Source organism: Lacerta agilis, chromosome 3 (assembly GCF_009819535.1).
Source record: "Lacerta agilis isolate rLacAgi1 chromosome 3, rLacAgi1.pri, whole genome shotgun sequence".
In the NCBI taxonomy this organism is placed as follows: domain Eukaryota; kingdom Metazoa; phylum Chordata; class Lepidosauria; order Squamata; family Lacertidae; genus Lacerta; species Lacerta agilis.
The window spans coordinates 55,867,945-55,895,057 of record NC_046314.1 but is presented as its reverse complement, the minus strand read 5'-3'; the positions used below and the strand labels follow the sequence as shown (position 1 = coordinate 55,895,057).

Genomic DNA, 27,113 nt, shown 5'->3' with positions numbered 1-27,113 from the left:
TAAGGAATCTATTCTATACCCCCATTCCTGGGAGTAAGTTTTATTGAACTCCATGGAACTTCCTTCCAAGGAGATGTGTGATAAGCGTGTGTACTGTATGTGCAAGTACTGTATGTGCAGATCCTAATTGGACATCTGAGTTTAGCTACTTAACACATACCTGTGATGGCCAGTATGTCTGGCTCTTTTTATGTGTCCAACTCCTTTGCAGCCTGCTGTAGGACATCCTCCTTGTTCTAAAGCTTCTACCAATTCCAAAGGACCTATACAAATAATATGGGAGGTAAAATGCAAAGCATTTGTAAGAATGGAAGTTATGTCTCACGTTTAAGCAAACTCCAGTGAACACCTGTTTAAAATGCTGACCAACAAGTACAAATTACCAAGATAAAATATTTAAACCTTACTAAAGTCTCCTGTAACCATTTCATTATATTGTTAGTCAAAAACTGACAAGTATTTTATTCTTTAATAAATTATGATTCAATTGTATGAATATTGAATCAATGATTTATGTTATTCTGTGCATAAATATTCCTGCATTCAGGATATAGATGCAATTTCTTTCACAAGCTATTAAGAATTTATTTCTTCCATTTTGTTTTTGAAAATTTAACTCCTCCTGCAAAAAATGAACACCCTCTTCCGCCCAGAAAATGTTTGTCAATAAGGAAACTACAACTTAAGAGATTAATTTATCAATTGTTTCCAAGAGCAAGCATTATTCTCAACTGATCCTCCAAGTATTCACTTCTAACTTTACAATTCTATGATTCTATAAACTATTACAGCAGTAACTGACTTGGCTCTAATACTCTAATCAAATACTTTAGAAATATTTCTTCAGAATCTAGAGGATGTTTTAAAAGCATTCATATACTGGTTTCTATTTTTTACAGTGAAATAATAGGGATGCAACATTTAATCAACGAAAGGGTTAGATCAATTGATTAAGGCATAACAAAGGTTTTTAATTATTATTTTTTTAAACAAAAACAAAAACTGTTCATCCTTTATTCAGAATGTGAATTTATAAAGAGCTATAATTTTGCCATGATCTGGATAAACGTGAATTCATATTTAATATCAAGTCAGAAATTGATATCTATTTTCCAGTCTCCAGTACCAAGGTTATTTGCTTCAAAGATGCTGGCTTTGTTATGCATACTAGACTTATTCAGTATTACTGAGGTGGCATCAAACAAAGGGCAGATATTCAACATCCTTTCTTCTACTATATCTTATAGCACATCTTACTAAGTGGGGGCTGAAGAGGATGTCCAGTTTTCCCACACCAGCCAGCAGGATGGATATCAGGGCTATCTGCATCGATCCAATAATCATAAATACTATCCCAGCCATCGAAGTGGACCTAGAACACAAAGGAATATTACATTTCAAACTTAAACCAAGTCCTATTCCCATGCAATCTCCAAGAGTGCTTGGCTTTCGTTAGAGAACATAATGGTTAAGAGAATCCATTTGTTCAGATTTCAGGCATTATTTATTGGACAAGGGTGTGTGGGCGAAGGAGTTTGTCAAGTAATACAAAATCTACCAGGCTCTCATCTTACTAATTACAACAGCTTTTGCATTTACTGAGATAAGAAGTAGACCGCAAAAACAACTAATTTATTAAAGTGTTGATGCATAAGCGTAACAATTTCTTTAGTAAAGAATGGTCCTCAATGTGAGTCTATATGAGGCCTACATAACTTGTGATCCATCAAGTTAAACACAGCTCACTGACCATACAGTGAAGCTTCTCCAGTGCTTGACAGACCCTATTGTTGAAGTCACAGGCAAACAACAATAATAGGGCATTGAGCCCCTCATAGACCACCATCATTTTTGCCCCACCAACATCCCCCTGAAATTCCCCTGCCCCAAAGTCACCAGTTATACTGTTACTGTGCACTAAGTAATTTAAAAAAAAGGTTCTGGTTTTCTAAAATTATTCCTCATCCTGCAGGCCATAAGTACCGTAATACCAAACACTGTAGATATGTAAGAAAGTAGTTCGAAAAAACAACCAGCAGATAAAAGCGCTGTTAATAAGTCATGGAGTTTAAAATACGTACGGTGGTAAAAATGTTTTAAATGTTTTCTTTCCTTGCTAGTTTCAATTTTATATCATATCTAAGAGGAAATGAATGGGAGTCTGAAGGACTAGCACTGTATAGGATGAAATAGGATATGACTGAAAGTATACCTTTATTTCAACACTTTTTGGACACAATGCACCAAGCAATACATTTCAGGTGGACTTTGCAGTAAAATGACTGGAGATTAGTGGTTAACTCAGCCAGATCTAAAGCTTCATGTGTGATTATGGAACTGCTGGGTTTGTTGGAACTGCTGGAATCATTTCTATGCCTGTGGATGTTTGTTCTCCCTTCTATGGAAGTGAATGGGGAAGCTATGTGGGAAAGTGTATGTGTAACATGATACCACCACTCAGAAGGGATTATTCAATACAGTAATTTTAAAATATATTTAAAAGTATGAATTACTTTAATTCTATGGTCATCAGTATCTACCACGGTTGCTACCCTGATAAGTACAGGATTCCTCTTGTCAACTACTTCAAGTTTCATATTCTTCTGGAATCCATGAGAAGGTTTCTACAACAAAGAAGAGATTGAGCTGCTATTATTTATATCCTTCTTTTCTATTAAAAATAACCAAAAGAAAATAAATATAAAAGAAACAATTTTTTAAAAACAACAACAACAAACATTCATCAGATTTGTTACAGCTGCTCCTATAGTTTACAATGAATAACTGATGTCAATTAAACTAAAAATTTAAAACAGCATATGCACCTACTTAAACTGGCATTCACGGCTTTTTTTTTTTTTTTAAACTTTGTTAATGACTCTGTGTTATATGCAATTGTGTCCCTCCACTGCTGAAAACCTCTTTGATCCACTGAGACTTCTATGAGTGGGAAGTGGGAGGAAATGGTTTTTGCAAATTTCCCTTTTCCTATGTCCAGCCCTTTTAATACTGTTGAAATGCTTTGATGGGATGTCAACCTACACTTCCCCCACCTACCTCTAGTAAAGGAAATTATTTAGCTTCTCCATTATAGGGTGGAGAAATAAAAGACATACCCAATAAACGTTTGCCTGAGTATTTAGCCTTGACAGCTACAAAATAGCAATATTATTATTTTGATATGCATGTTGATTGCAAGCTGAAAAGTCAATATGCTATTATATGCTACTTTGTTTATAGCTTTGTTGTTACTGTGACGGCCTGCTTTGCTATTCTTTCATATATATATTTTCATATTTTGTTATGACTTACTGGCCAAGACAACAGCAGAATATCGTAAGACTGTCCCAAAAGGTAGACTTTGTGGCTTCATGATCAAGCCAATTTTTTTCTCTTACCCTCAACCCTCTGATTTACTTAGCTGTTGTTTTTGTGTACCCGCTGAACTGAAACTTGCCACCTAAGCTAAATAACTTTATAAAGCAATGAATGGTGTGGATAGAAGGAAAGTTTCCTCCATCTCTCAAAAGACTAGAAGTGAGAGTCACCAACAAAACTGACTGACAGCAGGATCTGAACAGAAAAAAGGAGGAAATTCTTCATACACTGTACTGCATGGTTAATTAACAGAATTTATGGCTAATTATAGAATTAATCTCTTCTTTCTTAAACTGCCAGCATGCAGGAGCTGGCTGGTCTATAGTCCCATGCTTGCGATCTGTGTTTGGGAGGGGGAAGCTTTGGGGCAAATGAGCTTTTCCCCTAACGCAACCTACAGCTATACATGCTCACAATATGGATTAGGATTCCTCACAGTGGTCCCACACTGTGGACTGCGCCTCTCCACTCTGGCAATTTATGAAAGAAAAAGCACTCACACCTGTGTAGAGTTTGGGCCAGAGGTAGTGGTGGTCACTAATTTATAGGCATTTATTTATTTATTTATTTACTATTTGATTATTCTCTTTCTCCTGGAGCCCCTGCCCTGCCAGTTCTCCAGAGCAGATTTTCAAGGGGCACAAGGAGCTGCAGGGGAAAGGAAGTATGACTGAAAGTCCCCTCTCTTCTTTCCTGTACCGTCACATGAGCAGAACTCCTCCCAGGAGAAGCTCCTACCAGTGGAAGCCACTAAGCATAGGAATAGCAATGAAGCATGAGATAGGCATATAAGAACACTGCACATTTTTCTTACCACTTTAAAAGCCCTGGCAGGTGCTGGTAAAGAACTAGTTTCTTCCAAATATTTCTCCCAAGAAAAATGCTTGGCATGTGGATAGTCTGGCAAATAAATGATACAAGATGTAATTATGTCACGCAACACAGATAGTTTAGGATATTTACAGGACTTGTTAGGTTTAAAGAAGCAACAGAAGAAGAAATAAATGTGCTTGCACTCCTTCTGCCATCCTGCAATGCAAAATATGAATAATGGGACTTGTCAGCCTCCCTGTCGACAGAGACCCAAGCTCCAGAAGCCATCTCTCTCATATCTCACCTTGAAAAGACCCACATCTATTTTTCATATTATTGCACTCCTTCTGACTAGTTTTCAGAGGATGTGTATGTTTTACTCTAATGTGTGCTGTCATACAGTTAAAACACAACATCATGAAAGAGAAACTCCTGAACTTTAAAAATGATTAAAAGGTTATGGTATAAGTAAGCCTCTGGCAGCCCTCGGTAAGGGTTCTGAGCAGCCTTAAGGGTTCTGAGCAGATCAGAGTCCTGTAGTTATGAATAAATAAATGAACATTTAATCCTCCTCATCTTTACCTCACATGGTCCCAGTCACCTTTCTCCTCTGCACATTTTCTAATCCTACTTTTCCTTGTTCCTTGGTTGTTCTCCTAACAACTAAATGCATAAGGCCAACTATTTACCTGTCTGTATGCTTCTTCCATACGTCATATTCCTTCGGACTATCTCTTCATATTTTCCCTGTTCTTTTTAAGCTGCATTCTTTCCAGTGTCTACACATTCACTTCCCTCAATATCCTTCCTTTCCTGCATTATTTCCTTCAGTCTTCATTTGCCTTCTTTCCCTTCCCCCATCTACTCCTTTCCTTGGCCCTCTGCTGCTTCATGCCACTTCCTCTTCCAGAGGTGGGCCCCTTTTTCTTGAGTGGGCACTAGGACACCACCAAGTGGTTGTCATCTTCCAATCGCTTGAGACAAGACAAAAGTCATTACTCCAAAGAATCTCTTGAGTCACCGCTCCCTTAAAGTGGCTGTTTGGCAGTTACTCATGTTACTGTAAAGACAGGCTTCAAAAAAGGTTTGAAACCTAACACACTGCGTTGACTGGCTTCCACTTTTGCCATGCATGATGTCAGGGCTGCCCAGCATCAGGTCCCCACTCCTTCTACATGTGATTGTACATCCCGAATAGGACTTCAGTGACATCAGAACAGTTCGTTCAGTCAAGACAGGTGGCTTCATTACAACTATAGATTTAAAAATAGAGCACTCCACTTATTAGAATCTAAGGTATAAAACAGACTGGAATTATTAGAATACAGTGGTACCCCGCAAGACGAAATTAATTCGTTCCGCAAGACTTTTCGTCTTGCGGAAATTTCGTCTTGCGAGGCACCTTTTCCCATAGGAACACATTAAAATTTAATTAATGCGTTCCTATGGGGGAAAAGTCCGGGGGCCCCTCCCGACCGGCACCGGAGCCAAGCCAAGCCGCGTTTTAAGACTACAGTGAGCGAACAGCTGCGCTCCGGGAGGGATCCCACGGCCCCCTCCCGACCGGCATCGGAGCTCCGCGCCGCCGCGTTTTAAGACTGCAGCGATCGTTGCAGTCTTAAAACGCGGCGGCGCGGCTCCGGGAGGGAGGGAGGGGGCCGTGGGATTATGCCCGACATCGGGCACGATCCCACGGCCCCCTCCCGGCCGGCATCGGAGCTCCGCGCCGCCGCGTTTTAAGACTGCAGCGATCGTTGCAGTCTTAAAACGCGGCGGCGCGGCTCCAGGAGGGAGGGAGGGGGCCGTGGGATCATGCCCGACATCGGGCACGATCCCACGGCCCCCTCCCGACCGGCATCGGAGCTCCGCGCCGCCGCGTTTTAAGACTGCAGCGATCGTTGCAGTCTTAAAACGCGGCGGCGCGGCTCCAGGAGGGAGGGAGGGGGCCGTGGGATGATGCCCGACATTGGGCACGATCCCACGGCCCCCTCCCGACCGGCATCGGAGCTCCGCGCCGCCGCGTTTTAAGACTGCAGCGATCGTTGCAGTCTTAAAACGCGGCGGCGCGGCTCCAGGAGGGAGGGAGGGGGCCGTGGGATCATGGCCGACATCGGGCACGATCCCACGGCCCCCTCCCGACCGGCATCGGAGCTCCCCGCCGCCGCGTTTTAAGACTGCAGCGATCGTTGCAGTCTTAAAACGTGGCGGCGCGGCTCCGGGATGGAGGGAGGGGGCCGTGGGATCATGCCCGACATCGGTCACGATCCCACGGCCCCCTCCCGACCGGCAACGCGGCGCCGCGCGGCTCCAGGAGGGCTTGCCTTTTCGCTGCGGTCGGGATGTTGTCCGCGTCTGCCATTTTGGATCGACTGCGCATGTCTGGACATGCGCAGACATGCACAGTCGATCCAAAATGGCGGACGCGGACAACACCCCTCCCGACCGGAGCGAAAAGGTAAGCCGGCTTACAGTGGTACCTCACCAGACGAATTCGTCTTGCGAAAAACAGGCATGGGCGAATTCGTCTCGCGAGTCAACTAAAAACTGGCAAAACCCTTTCGTTTTGCGAGTTTTTCGTTGTGCGAGGCATTAGTCTTGCGGGGTACCACTGTACATAAAGAACCAAAAGTGTCAAAATTCTGCTGTGACTCTCGAGCATCTAAGCATTGAAAACTAAAAGGCCTGTGCATTCCAGCTCTTAACGTTTTACTGAGTCAAGTACTAATCTGAACCTTTAGGGGTTACACATCAGCTTTAAATGCAAATAGTCCCCTGCCTAGCCAGTAATATCTTAGCAAAGCTGCTTTTTAGACAAAAATTCCACCAGAATATAGCTTCATACTGGCTACTATCATGGGGGGAAAATATTGTCACTGTGGGAAAGCCAATTTGAGTTTTCTCTGTTTATAAAATGCATACTGTTAAAAGGTAACAGCTTACAAAGCATTACTTTTCCAAGTGACTCATAATATGGTAGTGAATTACACCATCACTCTGTGTGGGCTTTTTTTTACAGAACTCTCTACTAACAAGCTACAATTATATCACTTTCAGGTTCAATATTTATAGTACATTTAAGAAGATTTTCATGCTCAAATTTCATAGCTCCAAGGTATTATTCATGATTTCCAGTTTATTGATTCTCATCTGCTAGTTATTACCATTTTCTGTAACACATTTTCTCTTTTGCATGGTAGTCTTTTCACTTTATTCATATAATGGCTCACATGAGCTCCCTATTCTGTTAAACTTCAGCACAGTTAAGGGTTGTAGTCAATGGTAGCTCAGCAATAGAGCATCCAATTTGCATGCAGAAGGTCCTGGCCTCAGTCTCCAGCCAGTCAGTCTAGACAATACAGTCATACCTCAGAAGTCGAACAGAATCCGTTCTGGAAGTCCATTTGACTTCCAAAATGTTCAGAAGTCGCACCAGACATTTTGGTTCCAAATAATGTTTGCAAACCGGAACATTGACTTCCAGGTTTGCAGCGTTCGGGAGCCAAAAGGTACGAGTACCAAGGATTTTGGCTTCCAAGGTACTGAGCTAGATGGACCAGTACACTTACTCAGTATACAGTAAGGCAGCTTCCTACACTGCTATGTCCCTAAGTTGCTATTGGAAGAAAGGCAAGAATCAGGTGCCCTGATTTGCGTGAGTTGAAGCACTATGTCAAAACAAAGCCATTTCTGGATGTACCTCTAAAATCTTAAGTACTTTAAGGATGATCAGGATTTCACCTTTTCCAGTGTGCATAATATTCTGTCATAAATTTTTATTCTCTCCCTTCTCTCATTATTGTGCCGCAAGCTCACTTTTAAAGTGAGAGAATTTTTACTCTTAAGTAATTCCACATTACAATTTTTAGTCTTGTGAAATAAAGTTGTGCACAGATGTGCTCTTTCATACAGACCTCGAGGGGTTACAAGGGTCTTTCTGTGCTCTTTACACCAGCCAACTGGATGAATATGTGGGCTAGCTGCTTCACACCTGCAGGAGAAATGTTGACTTAGTTGGATTTCATTTCTATAAATGTCTTAAACAGCTTCCTAGGGTCTGTCTGAAGCAGCTTATGGTCAACAGAGATCTGGGCTGCCTGTAAACAGAAATGCTAGACAAGCTCCGCAGCTCTAAGAAATAGCCTCTCAAAGGGATTTTGTCTGAGCACATTAATTTTTGGCCTAAAACATTCAGCTAAAGAATTGGTCTAGCCTTACAAACCATTCAGAAATTACCCAAGGGAAAAAATGCTTACCTGTGAACACAAGCCTAAGACACTAATATATGACCCCCAAAAAAGAACGGGGGGGGGGGGATAGAATAAAGTACACTGGTTTTATTCACCGCAGGTAACTATTTAAGTGGCTAGTTACAAGCTTACATTTTGTTGCTTTTTTGTTCTTCCAATTTTTATGTCTGAAGATGTTTTTAGATGCTGTGAGTTACATATGCAAGCATATGGAGAAGTGAGAAGCAAATATTAAAGCCAATAAAATACAAAGTGTGCAAATTGTTCTATTGTGGTAGAATTAGCTCTCTAGTTCAGTCAGATTGATAGGGCAACTCTAACGAATCCTGTCTGAAGACTCTGGCATAATGTATATATGCTTATGAACTCTTCTTCTTTTCTGAAAAAAGATCTCTCATTTGTAAAGCACTTGCATTACCTGAATTGTCAGTAATCAGTTAATAACAATATTTCAACAGTTTTAAAAATATTATTTCATAGCTGAATTATAACAAAATGGAAAGGGTATGGAGACAGAAATTCCTTTATATATATATATACTGTTCTGAATATATACTAGTCTTGCTAAAGAGGAATTGCTCTAATACACAAGTCATCTTATGGCACCACCTAGTGTTCATATGTCAAACTCACTGTGAACATATGCCAAGTTAATTTAAGGAAATGCTGAAATATGATATGTTGTTCTGCTCTATGAAGAGGTGGTTGTTCTCTTCTCACAGCTCAGCTAAGCATTTCTGAGTATCCTGAAGGCTTTTGAAAGTAACAACTTTTTTTTAACCTAGTTTAAAAAATTTGTGAAAATTAAAACGAAAACCCATTCATCTCATTCACGGTTTTCAACTCTCACATTTAATAAAATAGCAAATAATTTAAAAATATTTTATAGACGTTGAGCAAAAGGAGAGCAACATAAAAGTTGAGGTAAGAACTACATGTTACAAATCTGCAATTCTTTCCCTCACTCAATAGCCAGGCTGTTTTAATCTCTAATAAGTTAAAAGATAATTCATATATTTTACCTTTAGGAATGAACAGCTGTACCTACCCCGTATTCCATTCAGTCTGAAGACACTTTTCCCTGACAAAAGTTTGTTTACATTTGTTTTCCTTTACAAAAGTTTGGGGGATGGGAAGGGATATCATGCTTAAGGCAGCTGAGACAGCTCGATCAGCTTAATATCAAGGTCATCGGTTCGAGCCTCACGTTGGGCAAGATTCCTGTTTTGCAGGGCATTGGACTAAGGACCCTTCTGGCCCCTTCCAACTCTATGGTTATATTATTCCATGAAACATGAAGTTCTGCTGTCAGGTACCAGGTTTGGGGGGGGGGCACTCTCCTGTGGATTCATCCCAGTTTAGCTGTAACTTTTCAAAGGACCATATAATTTATTTGAAGATCTACCTACATCCATGTGAGCTTGCCCAGCTCTAAGATTAGTATCTGGGGTCTTGCTAGCTGGCCTCCCCATTACGGTCTACCAGACTGACAGGCACTATAGGCGGGGCCTTCTGGTGGCGGTCCCGAGCCTTTAGCACTCCCAAAACAAATACAGCATAAAATGCCCTATCGTTTTAAAATGGACCCTAAAATCATTTTTGTTTCAGTATGCATTTTAAGGAAGTTTGTTGTGAGCTTGGCTTCAAAAACTTGTTTTAAGCTGCTGACATTACAATTTGGGAAATGGCTCTTTGTATTTTAAAAACTGTATTGTGGCATTGAAATTGTGTTTTCCCAGCTGTCTTGAGAAGGCTCTGCTCTGAAAGACTGCATAAAATACTTTAGAAAAAAAATGAGTGAAAAGGTCTGCAACCGTGGGTGTTGGGTCAATCATAACTTCATGTTTGGGAGCCTGTGCCACTGGGCCCACCTGCATGGCTCCAAGCTCTTTAAAAGTTACAGCTCTGCCTAGGGATGAACCCCTGGGAAATGTGATGCTTCTGTAATGTTTAAAAGGTGTCGATATCCTATTTAAAATCAATGAGACAAGCTAGACAAAGTCAAATTCCAGCGCTTTCAACAGAACTTTAATGCAGCATGTCCACGACATTTAATGCCAAAGGGATCAAGCAGCAGCTTTAAACAACCTCCCTGTGTCTTCAGAAAAGGTTCTTTTTCTTCTGTTCCAGGGTATATTTTCTCTTTTCTGCTTTATCCTCAGTTTCTTTGCCCTTTGACATTCTGCAGTTTTATTCTGCCTTTGCTCTCAAGCTCTCCTAGCAACCAACCCCACCTCCTTAAGCAAGTCTGCCTCACACTTAAACATGAATGACTAGCTCAAGAGTATCAAAAAACGTGTTAAAAGCAAAGCAATGGTCACCCGTTTCTGTGGCCAAGCATTGGGACACCATTCATTCACACTAGAAAAAGGAGATGGAAGGTTTCATGGCCTAAACATCAGACTACTTAATATTTGTTATTATTAGACTTCCACGTCAAAAGGCCTGCAATCTGCATATCCAGTTTAAAAATCAAAATGTTCACGTGTGCCCTTTCCATAGCAGAACAAATGTAAACCATGGCCTGCTTCACATGATAGGGAAGTCAAATTGTGGCTTTTTAGAATGGTACAAATGTGCTGCCTCCTGAGAAGTGATCACAGCCACTTTGCTCCTTTGGCTTAGTGACTGTGCTAAAAGGCTTGGAGAGGAGCTAAGCAGCTGGAATTACTTCCCCTGGCAGTCTGCACATTTGCATGAAGCCATGGTTTGGCTTAGTGTCATGTGCAAACGCGGCCAATTAGAGAAACAATATTGCCTCAATTTGAAAACCAATCTAAGGAAGATTTATGGAGAACTCAAATGCTTGTTCACTATTTCTTTTTCTTTAAAAAAAAATTTAAAGATTATCTTGGTTTACAAAAGTACGTGCATTGTCTATTCTTTCATGTTGTAAAGCCTTTTCTACAGATCAGTTACATCTGTTATGAGATGTTAGTGTTGAGTACAGTATAGTATAAGGTCAGGGGAAAAGAATGGGGGAGAGGAGGGGTGGGGTGGGGAAATTTATATTCTTTTCTATAGTGTACGTGTGGGGTTTTGTGTCAGCGTCAACTGGGTAGGTTCTCTTTCTATTTGCTTGATACATTTCTTGCTCACTATTTCTGACAGTCTTTGCCTCTAGTAAAGTTATTGTTCAACTGTGCATTTTGACATTTTTCTGATGGACCAACAGCATTTCCTATGCTTTTTACACTACAACATGGTATCCTTTAATTGAATGCTTAAGCCAAAGCTTTATAAAAGCATGATGACAGTTCTGCTGACAAAGTATAATGGAACTACCATTGACCTGCTTATTGGTTTGCAGATCCAATTTCTTTTGATGACTCTTTGATAAGATCTCGAGAAAATTTAATTTATTTATATGAATGTTTATACACTGCCAAATAATAAAAAAGAGTATTGTGACAGTGTACAATAACATCATTAAAACATCATAAAATTAGATAATAAAATAAAGGACAAATGACCAACGCTGAACCAAATTAAATCTCTAAAAATGCTTGGTGGAATGTTTTCAGCATCAGAATTGTGGGTGTCTCTCTGAATTCAATAGGAACATTGTTCCAAAATTCTGGTTGACACTATACTAAAATCCTTAGTTCCTGAGAGGATGCTCTTCCTAAGTAACCAGCTCAGCTAATTTCACTGATCAGTGGTGTATGTGAGAACAAACCATTTCTCTGGCAGACAGCTTTTTGCCACTTAACATGCAACTGTCATCCATATTGTTGGTGTTGTCACTGTGCTAGAAGGAATGCTCTCTGTGTAATATTCCACTGCTGGCCATGTCTGTGTTAGCATCTTTCCTTCTCCTCATGAGCAGCCGTGCCTGCCAGCACATGCAAGGGCAATGCTGCTGAAAAGATTAGGAAGGAGGGAAGGTTTGAGAACCTGTGACCTTTCACCTGGCAGAGAACTTCTCGAATGGCTTTTCCATTTGGGCCCTTGCAAAGAGTGTTACGTGCAGCATTTTGAAGTCCTGACAAAGAGCTGATTGTTGAGGCTTCAAAGCATCACTTTGCATGATGTTAATGGCCCACCGGAGGCCAGGAGATATAAGGATCTGGCCCAGTGGCCATATCCAGTTCACCACCCACAGCAAAGAACTAAGAAATTCAAACATTAACATTAACTTGCAAACCTTTATATAGGGGGAAAATGCACACATTAATCAGAATACTTTGCATCTTTCAACTATCGCCAAAAATCTAGGGACATCTTAATGAAATATAGGCACTACTGTTCATAGAAAACAACAAATTAACAAGGTAGAATTTTGGGGATGCTGATCATTCCAAAAAACAAGCTCCTTAAAAAGGCATACCAGTAGTCATAACTCTCATCCCAGTTGTCAAAATGAACCAGAAAACGACTGTCCACAATGTCAGTTACTGTAGCAACACATATGAATGCAGGGTTCTTTTTGTCTACTGCTTCGAGCTTCATCCCCACTCGAAACCCTGATGGAATCACCGTCTAATCGAGGAAAAGTTTAAAATTAACAATGAACAGGCAACTGGTCTATTTAAGTACCTAAAGCACTATATAAAAGAAATAAACACAGATTAATAATAAACCATGCATCCAAAAGTCTCTTGACTATCCACAATCAATCCACAATCTTGCTACTAAAAAGAAAGGAGTCCCAGTAATTCACATGAAAGTGGCAGAATAAAACAATTTTCAGTGTCATGCTTTATCATATATCAATCTTTTTTTAAAAAAATCTTAACTATTAGCCCTGTCCAGATTTGCTGGCCATTTGTGGTTTTGTGCTGCCTGAACAGGTGATGGATACAAGCCACTGTTTACAGTAGCTGCTCCTGATCTCTGCACACTTTGTAAGCCAGTTGTCTATTCACCTCGCCAAGTATTACATACATATTTGATACAAACCTATGAGAAAGCAGTAATCTGTATCCACCCAGGACCTATCTAATTGTTTTGAGTGCAATCTGTGGACTGTGTTACTGTGGATCAAACAGCTTCACATAAGATTGTCTTGGATATAAGATGAACTATCTCCCATAATATAATATAATATAATATAATATAATATAATATAATATAATATAATATAAGGCAACAGTTTGAATTTCACCATGGAAAACAGGCAGGAATTGATGGGTGTGCACCCAACTCTGTATTTATGTGGGCCTTTCCCCTTGTTTTAGACTAAGGGTTTGAGTCATAATACTAATGAAAAACAATGTAATCATAATATAAAAAGCTACTATCTGCAAAGAAGCAGGGATAGAGAAAACTCACCGCGTTTTGGTTTTCAAACAAGGATTTAGGAGCAGCTTGAGCCTTACATTTCTTCAGATACGAGGGCCAATTAAATTCATCTTCTTTATATCCTAAAGAAACCCATGAAAAGGAAGAAAATAAAATACCGTACCTATTAAACTTGTGGTGTCAACTGTGTCAACTGCAGTCACACCTGTTAGCACAGTACCTCAGTTTCACTCTGCCAAATCATTCAATCCCAGAATTAAGTGGAAAACAGAGACTGTTTCTTGTAGTTTGCTGATTTGGGTGGAGGACATTCAGTCTTGAGGATGGTGCCTCCTACTGGACTTGATAGGCAGACTTTATCCTCCCCTTCTAGAGGGAGGAATTATCCCACCCTCCAGATCAACTGGCAGAGCAGAAAACAAATTTCATCCCCAAATAAGCAAAACTAAAAAACTGGAACCAGAGATATTCAAAGAGTAAACAATAAAAGAAACAGTAGGGTCAAGGTGGGGGCAATATTTCAATGGCTGCTGAGAACAAGGGGTTGGAATGAAGCATTAATATGGCAAGTGTTCCAACTCCAGGGCACAGCCCTTCAGCACCATCTCAATCACCCACCTGTCTGAGGTGACATAATTCCAATGGTGAGGAAAAGATGGAGCTAGGCCTCCACTGGAGACAGCTCCTGACAACAGGTGTAGTCAGACTGAGGATTTCTTTCTGCCCTCTGGAACCAAGCAGCAGCAAAATCTGACATAGAAGCATATCCCCCATTTTTAAGTCTGTAGGGCTGGTAACCTCTGGGGGGGGGGAACTACCCTGAAGGATGAAAAACATGGGGCTGCTTGGTTTTGTCCCACAACTCTGTAAGATAAGCCTCAAGTGCCTTGACAAACAGCTTGGTCCTTGAGAGAGGCAAGGATGACAGATGTACCTGCAAACTGGAACTAACAACTCACTGCTGCAACCCCACATTTCTATGCACAACAGTGGTGGAAGCCATATTAGGCCCTATATTGAAAAACATCAAAGGAGGTGCCAGCTGCCAGGGCATAGCAGTAGTGTATTTTCTTTAATCCATCCATAACTGCCTGGGGGATATCATCCCTGGCATTCAGCTCCTCCACTCACATACATAAATAAAGCCAGAGGAAAAAAGGGAAGCTGTGGTGGCTAACTTGAATGCCACTGCACCTGCTTCAAAACTCCTATGAAGGGCCCTTTCCACCCTTCTGCCACAGGGATCATTTACAGGAGGAAAGATCTACAACCAGAAAATGCAATTGCTGCATCATGCCACCCACGAAGGTATAATGTTCTTTGCAATCTCAATCACTAATTTAGTCTTGTCCAGTTTGGCCCACTCTGCTTTCCATGTAGTATAGATCTATTGTGAAAAAGCGACCCTGGGAGGGGTAGCTAAACATCTGGGGAGAGCCTTTAGAGTGCCCACTGCCCTAGAGTGTGACTCAGAAGATGCCAAGGGCTCTCTCTCCTCAGTTAGCTGGAGGGCCTTATGAGTCCCCAGCCTAATCTGGCAAAATGTACTGTAACTTTAAAAATGATTCCTGTAGGCTCCTGCTAATTAGGAATGCAAAAGCTTCTCCTGAAAGCTCTACTGAGACAGAGAAATTAAAGCTAAGCCACAGTCATCCATTTTCTAGTAAAGAGATGAAGCACCTAGATACTATGTACAGATAATGCATGCTCATGAATTCTGTTCAGCTCTTATAAGTGAACAAGATACATGTCTGGGATTTATCATCTTCTCAAAGAACAAAAGGAAGATTATTTATGAAGTATGGTTTGCAGTTCTGGTCCAGAGGAACCAGATTTTTTGTTGGTAATCTAATACCTTTTGGTGGATGAAGTTTGTGTCCTGTTTTCTCGCACCAACCAACTGGGTGAATATCAGAAGAATCAGCATTCCGCCAAAAATCGTAACACTCTGGGTATTCGTCAAAGTGAAGTCTAATTCTGTAACCACAAGTCTAAATCCATAGTAGGAAAAAAGAATACAGCAAAGGAAAAACTTGTTTACATTTAAACCAAAAAGTCAGTATTAGAAAATTGGTATACATTCAGTCAGAATCAAGAGTTCTCAAAACGTTGTAGCTTTTTATGAGATACCGTATTTTTTGCTCCATAAGACACACTTTTTTCCTCCTAAAAAGTAAGGAGAAATACCTGTGCGTCTTATGGAGCGAATGGTGGTCCCTGGAGCTGAATTGCCCAGGAGCCAAAAGCAGATTGTGCTTTTAATTTTACAAAGAGAAAAGGGAGTGTTGAAAGGACCCTGCTCAGCAGCTGATCAGAAATAGATCGGGAGAGAGATAAGAGTCCCGGCTCCCTTTCAGCCCCGCCCTCCTTTGTTGAATGTGCTGCAGAGGGAGGTTGTTTGTTTCCCCAGGACATGTGACTGGCTGATTAGATTATCTGTCTGGAAACAGTAGAAATGGCTCCTTTTCCTTAAGATTTTTCAGAAATGTGAGTTAAACCCCTTAAAAATGGGGCTTTTCCTCTTTGTTTTTCCCCCTTTGCAAAAGGAGCTTTGCTTTTCTCCCTTTGCAAAAAAAAGCTGCAAAACCTTTAGCTGATCCTCAAAAAAAAAAAAAAAAAAACAAACAAACAACCCAGGGCTTTTCCCTTTGCAAAAAAGCTGCAAAGCCTTTAGCTGATCCTAAAAAAAAGGCCTTTTGCCTTTGCAAAAACAGCTGCAAAACTTTCAGCTGATCCTCAAAAAAGCCAGGGCTTTTCCCTTTGCAAAAAAGCTGCAAAACTTTTAGCTGATCCTCAAAAAAAAAAAAACAACAAACAAACAGGGCTTTTAGAGGAGGAAAACCAGAAAAATGTTTTTTTCCTGGGTTTCCTCCTCTAAAAATGAGGTGCGCCCTATGGTCCAGTGCGTCCTATGGAGCGAAAAATACGGTAACTTTACTTATTATCCAGAAAAGGGAAGCAATCAGAATACATAGACACAATATAAAAACAGATAGTAAGGTTGTAACACAGTAGTATATAAACACTAGTCCACATGTGCATCAGGGTATATTGGGCATACGCATGGTATATAAATGAGGAGGCTGGTATTTCTTTTCAACACTATCTTCTAAACAGAAGTTTTTCTCCCTCTCTCGATACTAGAATGCAGTGAAGTTGACTGATGAGAGATTCAGCACAGACAAAAGGAAGTACTTCTTCACACAACTATGGAATTTGGTACCAAAAGGTGAGGTGATGGTCACCAGATTTTATGGTGTTATTTCTAATCCCATTTTAAAGCTATTAATAACTGCTTGTCACTTCTGGTACTCACCTCAGCTACTGTAAGCACGCAATACATTGACTGGTGCTCAGGGTCCACTCCTTCTAGTTTCATTCCAACTTTGAATCCATTTTTGTTGTATGGGAAGGATTGATACTGAAAGAAAAAAATGTCAAATTTTCTAAGTTTAGCATAAACATTTCTAAAAGATGGCCAATGATTTCAAGGGTATGTGGATATCAGTCCTTCCACTGAACAGATTAAACTATTACTTATTTAAAACAAACCTACGGTACATGCAAGTTAAAGACACATTAAAATTTGCTTTATAATTTTAATATAAAAAGCTGTTTTATAAATATGAGTCTCAGTCCACCATGGATGTTCCCTGTAGTAGCTTCTCTCTCATCTTCCAAGGCCATATTAAAAACTGCTGTGTACATTGCTGATAGGAGTCGTTTTGCTATCATATGGGTTCAGATATTAAGAACCACTCACTCCTGTTCTGATATTGTTGAAGTTTCCCTTCCCATCTGTACAACTGTTATAGGGGACTCTGGGTCAGACAGAAGTGTTTGATTGGTTTACTGGTAATTTCTTTCCACAGTGAGCTGTGCCGAAAGAAAATATGGAAGAAGTCTGGTGGCAGTGTGAGAAACTTGTACCACGACTGTACCAGACTTCTACCTCTGGACTCCTTAAACTTTTAAACAGCTAGCTGTTCAGAAGTTTAAGGAGTCCACCCTGGTATGGTTCCCCTTCATCACACACACAGCCCAAGACAATGACAAAAATCTACCAACAGCATACAAATCATTATGGCTAACCTGATCAAAAACACTCACCCACCCCACTCACACAGGAAACCAAATATCACCACAGCCAACCACAAATGAACAACCACACCCTACGCCAATCCCGACCTCTCTCACCACCAAAGAAGCACAAGCGAACAACAGTGAACCTACACAAACAACGCTGACACCAAACCCTACATATATTAAGGAAAATAGAAACATTGTCACCCCACCCCACCCATCCCCCCACCTCTTTCCCCCTTTTCTCCCTAATGTCTCAACAACCAAAACTGATTTGTAAAAATGTTACATGGAAAAAAAATGAGACATTGCACACTTTTGTAAATCAAGAAAATCTTTAATAAAAAATAAAATAAATAAACAGCTAGCAGTGATAATGTTCCCATGAACTAAACAAAATAAATTAAAGTTGAATAGATTCTTTATGTAACTTTCCCAAGGATGATCTCAAAAACAGGATTTTATATTCCCTCTGGTTCCTGCTTATACCTGGAAAAAGTACAAGAATTAATGACATCTGACATAACTTTTCCATGTGCATCCTGCCTTATTCTCATTATTGATTGCTGCAATAAAAATGGACTGAAATGCTGCAAAACCTTTGGGCTGATGCAGAAATATTCTTATCCTCCATCAAGATTCTTATCCTCCATGTGCGAAGGCCGCTAGATGATGCACTGCATTCCCACAGTCTTCCTGCCCATCTCTAGAATCCAAAATCCCTCCACTGTTCCTCTTTCAGTTTTAATTTCTGCCAAGTGCTATATCGGCTTCAATATTAGCTGTTGTTAGAGATAATCAACTAACCAGAATTAGAAACCACTGCAATAATAAAAATGGAACTGCAGTTAAAGCTTCCGTACAGATGTTCCAAGTAACAAAGGCGACAAATATTCTAGGCTGCACCAACAGAAGTATACTGTGCACATCAAGAGAAGTAACAGTACCACCCTATTCTGCCTTGGTCAGACCACACATGGGAGTACTGTGTCCAGTTTTGGGTGCCACAGTTTAAGGAGGATATCGACAAGCTTGAATGTGTGCAGAGGAGGGCAACCAAGATGACCAAGGGTCTGGAAACCAATCCTTATGAGGAACAGTTGAGGGATTTGGAAATGTTTAGCCTAGATAAGAGGAGAGTGAGAGAAGATATGATAGCCATGGAGAAAGCTTGTTTTCCTCCTGAACTGGAGGGCAGGACCCGAACTAATGGATTCAAGTTATAAGAAAGGAGATTTTGACTTCACATGAGGAAGAACTTTCTGACAGTAAGAGCTGCCTGACAATGGAACAGGCTTCCTCGAAATGTGGTGGACTCTCCTCCATTGGAGGTTTTTAAGCAGAGGTTGGTCATCTGTCATGGATGCTTTAGTTGAGACACCTGCATTATGTCAAAATATGGGTGATCGATATGAACTGAACTGCATACAGGATTGTAGCACTAGATACATTTTACATTGCTCATTGCTACCAAGATTCTTTATTAAATCTGCCACATAAAACGCTTCCAAAATGGTGAAATTTTATGCACCCAAGCTCCATCATACCACATACAGAAGAAAGCACAGGCAATACATACAAGTCATTTTCACCTTTGTTTCTCCCAGATAGCATATTTTAATAGTAGCAATACATTTATATCCCACTTTTCTAGTTACACACCCAAAGTGACTTTAAAAAGCAAACATAAATACATAACCTTAATAATAAAACACATTTACATTTAAAGCAGCAGTTCAACACTATATATAATAAAGCTGTTTAGAAACTGAGTCAGCAATATGATCATTACAAGCTTACTGAAACAGACTGATTTTTAGCAATATCTAAAAGAACTCAATAAAAGGCCAAATGCACCTCAGTTTCAAGGACATTCCAGAGTTTCAGTGTAACAACTGAAAAAGTTGTATCTCTCGTGCAAAGTAGTTCTTAACCATCCATGAGATATATTTTTTTAAGAAGACCTAATTTGAGCTCATTACAAGACAAATTAAACACACGCTAATGCAATTACCAATTGAATATTTACCATGTAAAATATCGTATTATATGTGAACTGTTTTGAAGTTTCATAAGCAAGCAAGCAAGCTAAAATAGTCATGCCAGCCATTTCAAACTTCTTCTATATATGTTGTTGTTGTTGTTCTTCAGTTGTTCAGTCGTGTCCGACTCTTCGTGACCCCATGGACCAGAGCACGCCAGGCACGCCTATCCTTCACTGCCTCTCGCAGTTTGGCCAAACTCATGTTAGTAGTTTCGAGAACACTGTCCAACCATCTCATCCTCTGTCGTCCCTCTCTCCTTGTGCCCTCCATCTTTCCCAACATCAGGGTCTTTTCTAGGGAGTCTTCTCTTCTCATGAGGTGGCCAAAGTACTGGAGCCTCAACTTCAGGATCTGTCCTTCTAGTGAGCACTCAGGGCTGATTTCTTTGAGAATGGATAGGTTTGATCTTCTTGCAGTCCATGGGACTCTCAAGAGTCTCCTCCAGCACCATAATTCAAAAGCATCAATTCTTCGGTGATCAGCCTTCTTGATGGTCCAGCTCTCACTTCCGTACATTACTACTGGGAAAACCATAGCTTTAACTATACGGACCTTTGTCGGCACGGTGATGTCTTTGCTTTTTAAGATGCTGTCTAGGTTTGTCATTGCTTTTCTCCCAAGAAGCAGGCGTCTTCTAATTTCGTGACTGCTGTCACCATCTGCAGTGATCATGGAACCCAAGAAAGTGAAATCTCTCACTGCCTCCATTTCTTCCCCTTCTATTTGCCAGGAGGTGATGGGACCAGTGGCCATGATCTTAGTTTTTTTGATGTTGAGCTTCAGACCGTATTTTGCGCTCTCCTCTTTCACCCTCATTAAAAGGTTCTTTAATTCCTCCTCACTTTCTGCCATCAAGGTTGTATATATGTACACGACACCTATTTTTTACCCGACACACAGGCCCCTGTCTACCTCAAAGAAGCAGTGTTTTAAGGTTTCCGCATACCTCTTTAAAAATCTTAGGTGGTGCTGCTGTAGCCTTTTCTTCTTCCAAATACGAAGACCAACTCCATGTTTTCTTTGCCTTTGACATCAAAGCTGGAATTAGAAATTAAAATCTTAATGTAAGCACGGTCACAGCTTTGTAACAAATTATCTGCATAAGCAGTTGCATTATACTATCATTATGGTTGTAACGGTATGAATTACAGTTCTCTTACAATATAATTCCATATGCTTCAGATTTATGGTTAATTTCAGTGCTACTCCATTAAGGAGAATACCAAAGCTACATTTTTCACACCGCTGATCAGCAGCTAGCAAAGACGGATGGTTACTGCCAAAGCAAAAATTACAGATCACACTGAAGAAAGCTATGGAGTTAACCGGTACTTCCTAATCCCGTTGTTTTCCTCAAATACATGTATCCACTCTGCTAACAATCTGACTCTATGACAATTGATTTATACTGACTTAGGCATCTCCTAGGATTTATTTATTATTGGTTTCTATAAATCTGTCTTAACTTTCAGCATGTGGTTTAGATATGAAATTACTCCCAGGAGACACCAAGCAGGGCCTCATTTCTGGTTTTAAAATGCATGTTCTAAAGAACTATTAGAACAATTTCACATATGTGAGACACAGAAATCCTTGCCAGTATTCAAGCAATTCAATTATCTTAATCTCATTTATACTTCCACTTTAAAGCTCCCCCATGGAACAGTATAACAAAGCCAGAGCAGGAAGTTACTCAGCCAAGAAATAAAATGGAAGTACTTGGAAGGATGGTGCTCTTCAATCTCTTACTCTACAAAATGCACAATATTTGTTGCCTACAACGTCACAAATGGATTAAGATTTAGACTAGTGACTGAAAATGTTTTACAGAAAATAGTTTTACAGAAAAACTAGAAATACACCAGCATTATTGTTATAGTAAAGGGCCAGTCTCTTCCAAAACGTGACACACCATCCCAAATTTTTGGGTGTGCATCTAAGAGGTTTACATGCACACTGAAATACGTAGTTTACAAACATGCATATCATACAAGGACAAAATTGTCAGTGAGCAGGAATTGCCTATGGTTCCATTATGAGTGCACACTCAGTGTCCCACGTGGGTTTGCTAACGTAACACAGAAGAGGCCCTTTAGATGGCAGAAACTGATGAAAACCTTATACATATCAACTTACTCTGTTTTAGAACTGCCATCTCTCTTTTCCTTTTCCGTGTGGCTCTCTGAGAGACTCTTAGTATCCTCCCTTCAGGTTTCTCCTCCTAAATTGCAAAATTAAAGCATACTTCACTGAAGTAACTTTGAAGCACACTGATTTTCAAAATACTTTTTTCAGGTTGCTCACTGCTGTTTTGTCGTGTTTTCTCCTAGATATTACAGGGCAATCCTGTGAACATTTATTTGGAAGGAAGTCTATTTAGGTCAATGAGTCTGATTTCCTAATATGTGTGTTATATCAGAAGCATATGAAATAAATGGAACAATAAGGTTTTAATAAGGTCCTGAAATATGTTCTGGGGAGGCCCATGCATGGAATACAGTCTTTGTCTGACATACCCAGGAAAGACACATCCATTTTGTGCAGCAAAAAGAACTGTCTCCACCATCCATAACTGGCCCACTTTTTCTTTTCTTTTTTAAGTTGAATTTCTGTCTCAGAGTGCCAGTGGAGAGAACCTGTCTATTTTTATTCATTCTGCTCAGCCTTAGAAATAATTGATAATATAGTGGTTAATATAGTGACTAGCAATGCTTTCATCCCACTGCCAGGAATCACTATAATAAAGAAGCATGGAACAGCATGATAACTCAATATACATTTTTTTTGTTACTTTAAACATAAGAACAACAATGATAAAAGAAGGTAACATATTGGTGGAGCTAATATTGAATACCAACCTGCTATACCAGAAAGGTTAGTTATCTCCCACAGGATAACAGTCAGAGACCAGTGTCCATAAAAGTCTTTTGAGCATACCTAAAAGCCCTGGGAGTGTGCAGCAGCTCAAATAAATGCCTAGAGTCTATGGAAGGAAACTTGCCTTTCTTTTCAGAACTCCCAGGCAACACTTGACCAACCTTAGGACACCAAAATATAAGGTTGGATCAGGCACAGCAGCCATAATCTCACCAAGACACTCACATATTGGCTATTTAAAAAGAAAAAAAGCATTCCATTTACATTTTGCTAAACATTTCAAACACTCCAACCTTAAAAGCACAGAGGCATTTAAATGCATAAAGTTTTTGAATGACTGTAAATTGCCAAAACTATATTTACAACCACATATCAGTTTAACCTATAAACCTGTCAACTGGACCATACTAACAATTTCCTCATACTTCTTGACATTGTCTTCCATAAATTCTTCTTTTGAAGGCGATTTGGTTTTCCTTTTTTGAGTGCCCTTGGAACAGTCCTCATCATTGACTTCGGATACATCTTTGTTCTCCCTTTGCTCTCTAGAATGAAAACAAAATAACAGGAGCTACATTAATTGTCATTTTGAATACATTTTCTAAAGCCAAGTTTGTCTATCTCTTAAAGTTGTTTGTTTGTTTGTTTGTTTTTAAAAGAGGAATTGCAAGCGCAAAAAAATTATTTAAAAACACAATTAACGCAAGCATACAATAAGCAGTCATTTGCAGTGAGGCAAGTTCTTTTAAACTGCAGGACTGTTTACACTAGTTATCACATTATTCACGCATGCCAACTCTTACTTGTTTTTAATCTGATGTGCACATTTTTGGCTGCAAGATCTTTCTCCAGCTACAAAGTCCACTGTGGTTCCAGAATGAAAACAACGTTCACAGAAATGAAGCCCGTCTACCTTGCTAGTTTCCTTCAATTTTTGTGGTACTTCTGTCTTTTCTGAGAAGGCTATACAATGGAAAGCACAGCAAATGTTTTAGGCTGTAAATGGCGAAAACTAGCAGGCATATTTGTAAAACACACGAAGCAAAAGGTGCCACTGAAAGATATGACTTAGCCAAGACTTGCCAACAATGGAACTGGCACATTCATTCATGCTACTTTGAAAAAGTGCTTCAGGCTTTTAGACAACTCTGTGCTAACATTTTGCAAAAAAAACCTTACTGGTTTTCGCCTCATCCTCAACAGCAGTCTAACCAGTATAGTAACAACTATTATTTCTACCAAGTGGTTTGCAGGTTTCAGAATTTAATTTGTTACAATATTAGCTATCTTTCAATATTCCAGAGCAGAAGCTAATATTAAAGAAAATGTCAGGAACAGCGTCATAGTGAAACTTTAAGAATACCACCATTCTGTTCTGAAGACAGAAATTTGTCTTATCATGATTTATCATGATTCTGACCTTCTTGAGCAGTTGGCACCATCCAGGTTGTGGTAGCTGTAGCCTTCTTAACACTTTCCATCTCTGTTTCATCAGTGATTACTTCTAGGGCACCAAATTCATTCACACGAAACTAATTTTAAAAACAGGTAAGAATTAGGGGGGAAATATTGCTAGAAAGGTAAAGATCTACTGATGTTTAATCAATAACGGTTTGACACCCAATAGCTGACAGCCTCCATAATGCCTATTGACACCACTTGGTTAAAAAAAAAAAGAGAAAAGTAAACAGACACTTCTACATTTCACCTCTGCAGGAGCTTCCTTGACATCCATTTTAATGTATACTAGCAGACACATGGAAAGCTGGGGATAAGATGATATCTGTGCCCATGGACCAATACAGTATCCTAAATTGCACACTGCTTGTCAGATCTGTTGCCCAAATGAGGCCCCCAAGAGGCATTTCTAAGGGAAACCTTTCTAGGGAAAGTGAAATCCTGAAGTATTACAAGATCTTGAAACAGAGAAGCAATTAATGGAGGTTGAGAACATTTTTCACAGTTTGGATAATCCATAATCACAGATCACAGCCAAGCAAACAAATCCTAAAAAGTTATAGTCCACCACAAATCTTTTTTACTAGCTTGCTTGCCACAAAATCATATTTGTTAATCATCTACAGGCTCAGTGACAGTCTAAAAGAAATAAAGTATTGAAGTCTCTTCTTGTTTACACGAGATTCACTGCCTAACTCCCTGTCTTTGACATAAGCCAGAGCTTTCCAAACTGTGTGTCATGACAGGTTAGTGTGTCAGCTGCAGTGTGTAGGTGTGTCATTCAAATGCTCCCCACGCTCCTTCAAGGGCTGGAAAGGGTTTAGTTTAACCTCCCGTTTGCTAGTAAAACTGAATTACTGTGTCACAAAATGATGCATACCTAAAAAGTGTGTAACCAACATGAAAAGTTTGGAAAGCTCTGACATATGCAAACAGGCAAGTGGCTATTTACATGCCTAATCACAATCTTTTAAAATATGAAGTACTTCACAAATCAGACCTTCGAAAGAAAAAAACTATTGAATTGCAGTGAACACTATCAAATATGGAGATTTTATGGCTCTATCCTACTTTTTGGAAATTAATTTATAACCAAGCTATTTCCTGAACTGAACTAAGAAATCAGTGGTGGGCCATCAGCATTTACTCAGTGTACAGAAACACTTCTGCTTGTGCTGGATTGCAGGCAAAACCTCAACCCTTTCTCCTTTTCAGCTGCTTACCCCATGTGTGTGCCCTCCTCACAACCTGTTTATTAAGCATTCATCAATTTGTTTCTTGGGACAATGCTGGCTATTTAATGAGCATTATTTTTATTGGTTTATGGGGAGGTTAGATGATGATGTGTCAAAGCAGGTGTTACCTCACATTCCAGTGTGTTTTCCTGTCACTTTCCTTATAGCAAAAAGTTCAGTATTTTGAGGAAGCTTTGCTGCCAAAAAAACTGAAAACTGAATTTGCCAGTATGTGATATTATCTCATGATAGTCTGGAAGCGATCCTCAGTCTCAGCAGGAGGAAATAGCTGAGGTACATCATACAGTGTAACATACACTGGGGATCAGAGGAGAAGCGTTTTAGATCAACTGAGCAGCCAGTCTCTCAGTTTCCAGTTCCTACTATATACAGATACGAAAACAGAAAAAAGGGGAAAGAAAAATAGGTGCAAAGAAAAAAAAATGCAGCCCACCAGTACCATCTAGTGGTCATTATAAACATGCATCATAATTTCATTAAATATATATCTGAGAATGAGCTTTCTTTGAGGACCCTAACTCCTTCTATGCAAACAAGAGAAGGGAGGCAGTGAGAGCTTTGAAAGTTTGTCAGCCATATACCGCTTTTGTTTTGCCAATGTTCAATTTTAGATAGCAAGCTCCTCTGAGGAGCCTGTTGTCTTGGTAAAGCTGAATGCTCACTGAAGATGACATCATCATCAATAGCATCATTAACACCATCAATTTAAGATCACAGGAGCAAGAAATGGGGAAAGCACGTATATACAGTTTTATTTTTCACTTTTTGCTCATGAGTGGTAAAATGGAAAACCTTTTCTTACATATTTATCACCTCAAATAGTGTCTCAATCATTTCTATAATTATACTTTCCTCTCCCAGCAACTCCTTGTTGGAAAAGGAACTATGGGACCCACACTCAAGCAGATGCGCAAAGGGGGAAATGCCAGGGCCTCAAAATAGTGTTCCATCCCCCAAATTTCCTGAAAAGCAGTGTGTGTGTGTGTGTAAGAATAAACCTGCTTTGTTTTTAAAATCACTTTTTCATGTTGCTGTTTACACCAATGAGGCACGAGGACCTCTTCACCCAATGACCATTATATTTGTGCCCGCACATCAAACTCTGCGTGTGCATGTGCAACGGCTGCCTGAATGTAGTCACTTCAGGTTAACAGTGACTTCCTTTTCCTAATCAGATGGAAGCTTGTTTGAAGGAAAGAGCATCAAACAGGAGTATTTGCTCTTTCCCTCCTTTGCTGTAGGACAGAAGGTTGCAGCCATTGCTCACTCCCCCACAGTCTCCCCTGGTTGGTTGTTTTTACTCCTCCCTCCCTCCCTCTCATCACCTTAACTTCTCTTTTCTCTCTGAATTTTTTCAAACAACTGTACTCAGAACTCTCTCAATTTTATCAGACAAAAACTCTTCAGTTCCTTGAAAAGCAAAAAAGGGTTGTGTTCCAGGATCCCAAAGGCTTTCATTTCATAATTTACTATCATAGCCCTAAGGAGGCATTTCTTTCCTTTTAACACATTTCCTTCATCCACCCTTCTTGTGCTAATCCTGAAAGCCAGTAGTCTTGTGTTCTCAAGGTCAGCACTCAAGCAGTGCTAATAGATCACCATCACCAGTGTAATTGATATTAATAAGGCTTTCCAAGAAGAGAAGCTGAGTAACTGAAGGTGGCATAAAACCAGGTTTGAGTGGACCTTTGTCTCTTCCTTCACCTGCAAGG

General features: G+C 39.9%; 1 protein-coding gene across 9 annotated transcripts in view; it reads right to left on the bottom strand.

Annotated features, from left to right (window-relative positions):
- The window catches only part of L3MBTL3 (L3MBTL histone methyl-lysine binding protein 3), a 56,827-nt gene that overhangs the window by 15,854 nt on the left and 13,860 nt on the right, over positions 1–27,113 (bottom strand). For all 9 annotated transcript variants that reach the window (XM_033143770.1, XM_033143761.1, XM_033143763.1 and 6 more), the window contains exons 3-16: positions 24,108–24,219; positions 23,491–23,650; positions 23,100–23,232; positions 21,947–22,031; positions 20,757–20,848; positions 16,999–17,103; positions 15,538–15,673; positions 13,713–13,804; positions 12,769–12,920; positions 8,103–8,179; positions 4,193–4,278; positions 2,514–2,624; positions 1,258–1,372; positions 161–263 (exon numbers count right to left, since the gene is read on the bottom strand). In XM_033143770.1, coding sequence (XP_032999661.1) covers positions 161–263; positions 1,258–1,372; positions 2,514–2,624; positions 4,193–4,278; positions 8,103–8,179; positions 12,769–12,920; positions 13,713–13,804; positions 15,538–15,673; positions 16,999–17,103; positions 20,757–20,848; positions 21,947–22,031; positions 23,100–23,232; positions 23,491–23,650; positions 24,108–24,219 — 1,559 coding nt within the window. The remainder of the gene's footprint in view (positions 1–160; positions 264–1,257; positions 1,373–2,513; positions 2,625–4,192; positions 4,279–8,102; positions 8,180–12,768; positions 12,921–13,712; positions 13,805–15,537; positions 15,674–16,998; positions 17,104–20,756; positions 20,849–21,946; positions 22,032–23,099; positions 23,233–23,490; positions 23,651–24,107; positions 24,220–27,113) is intronic.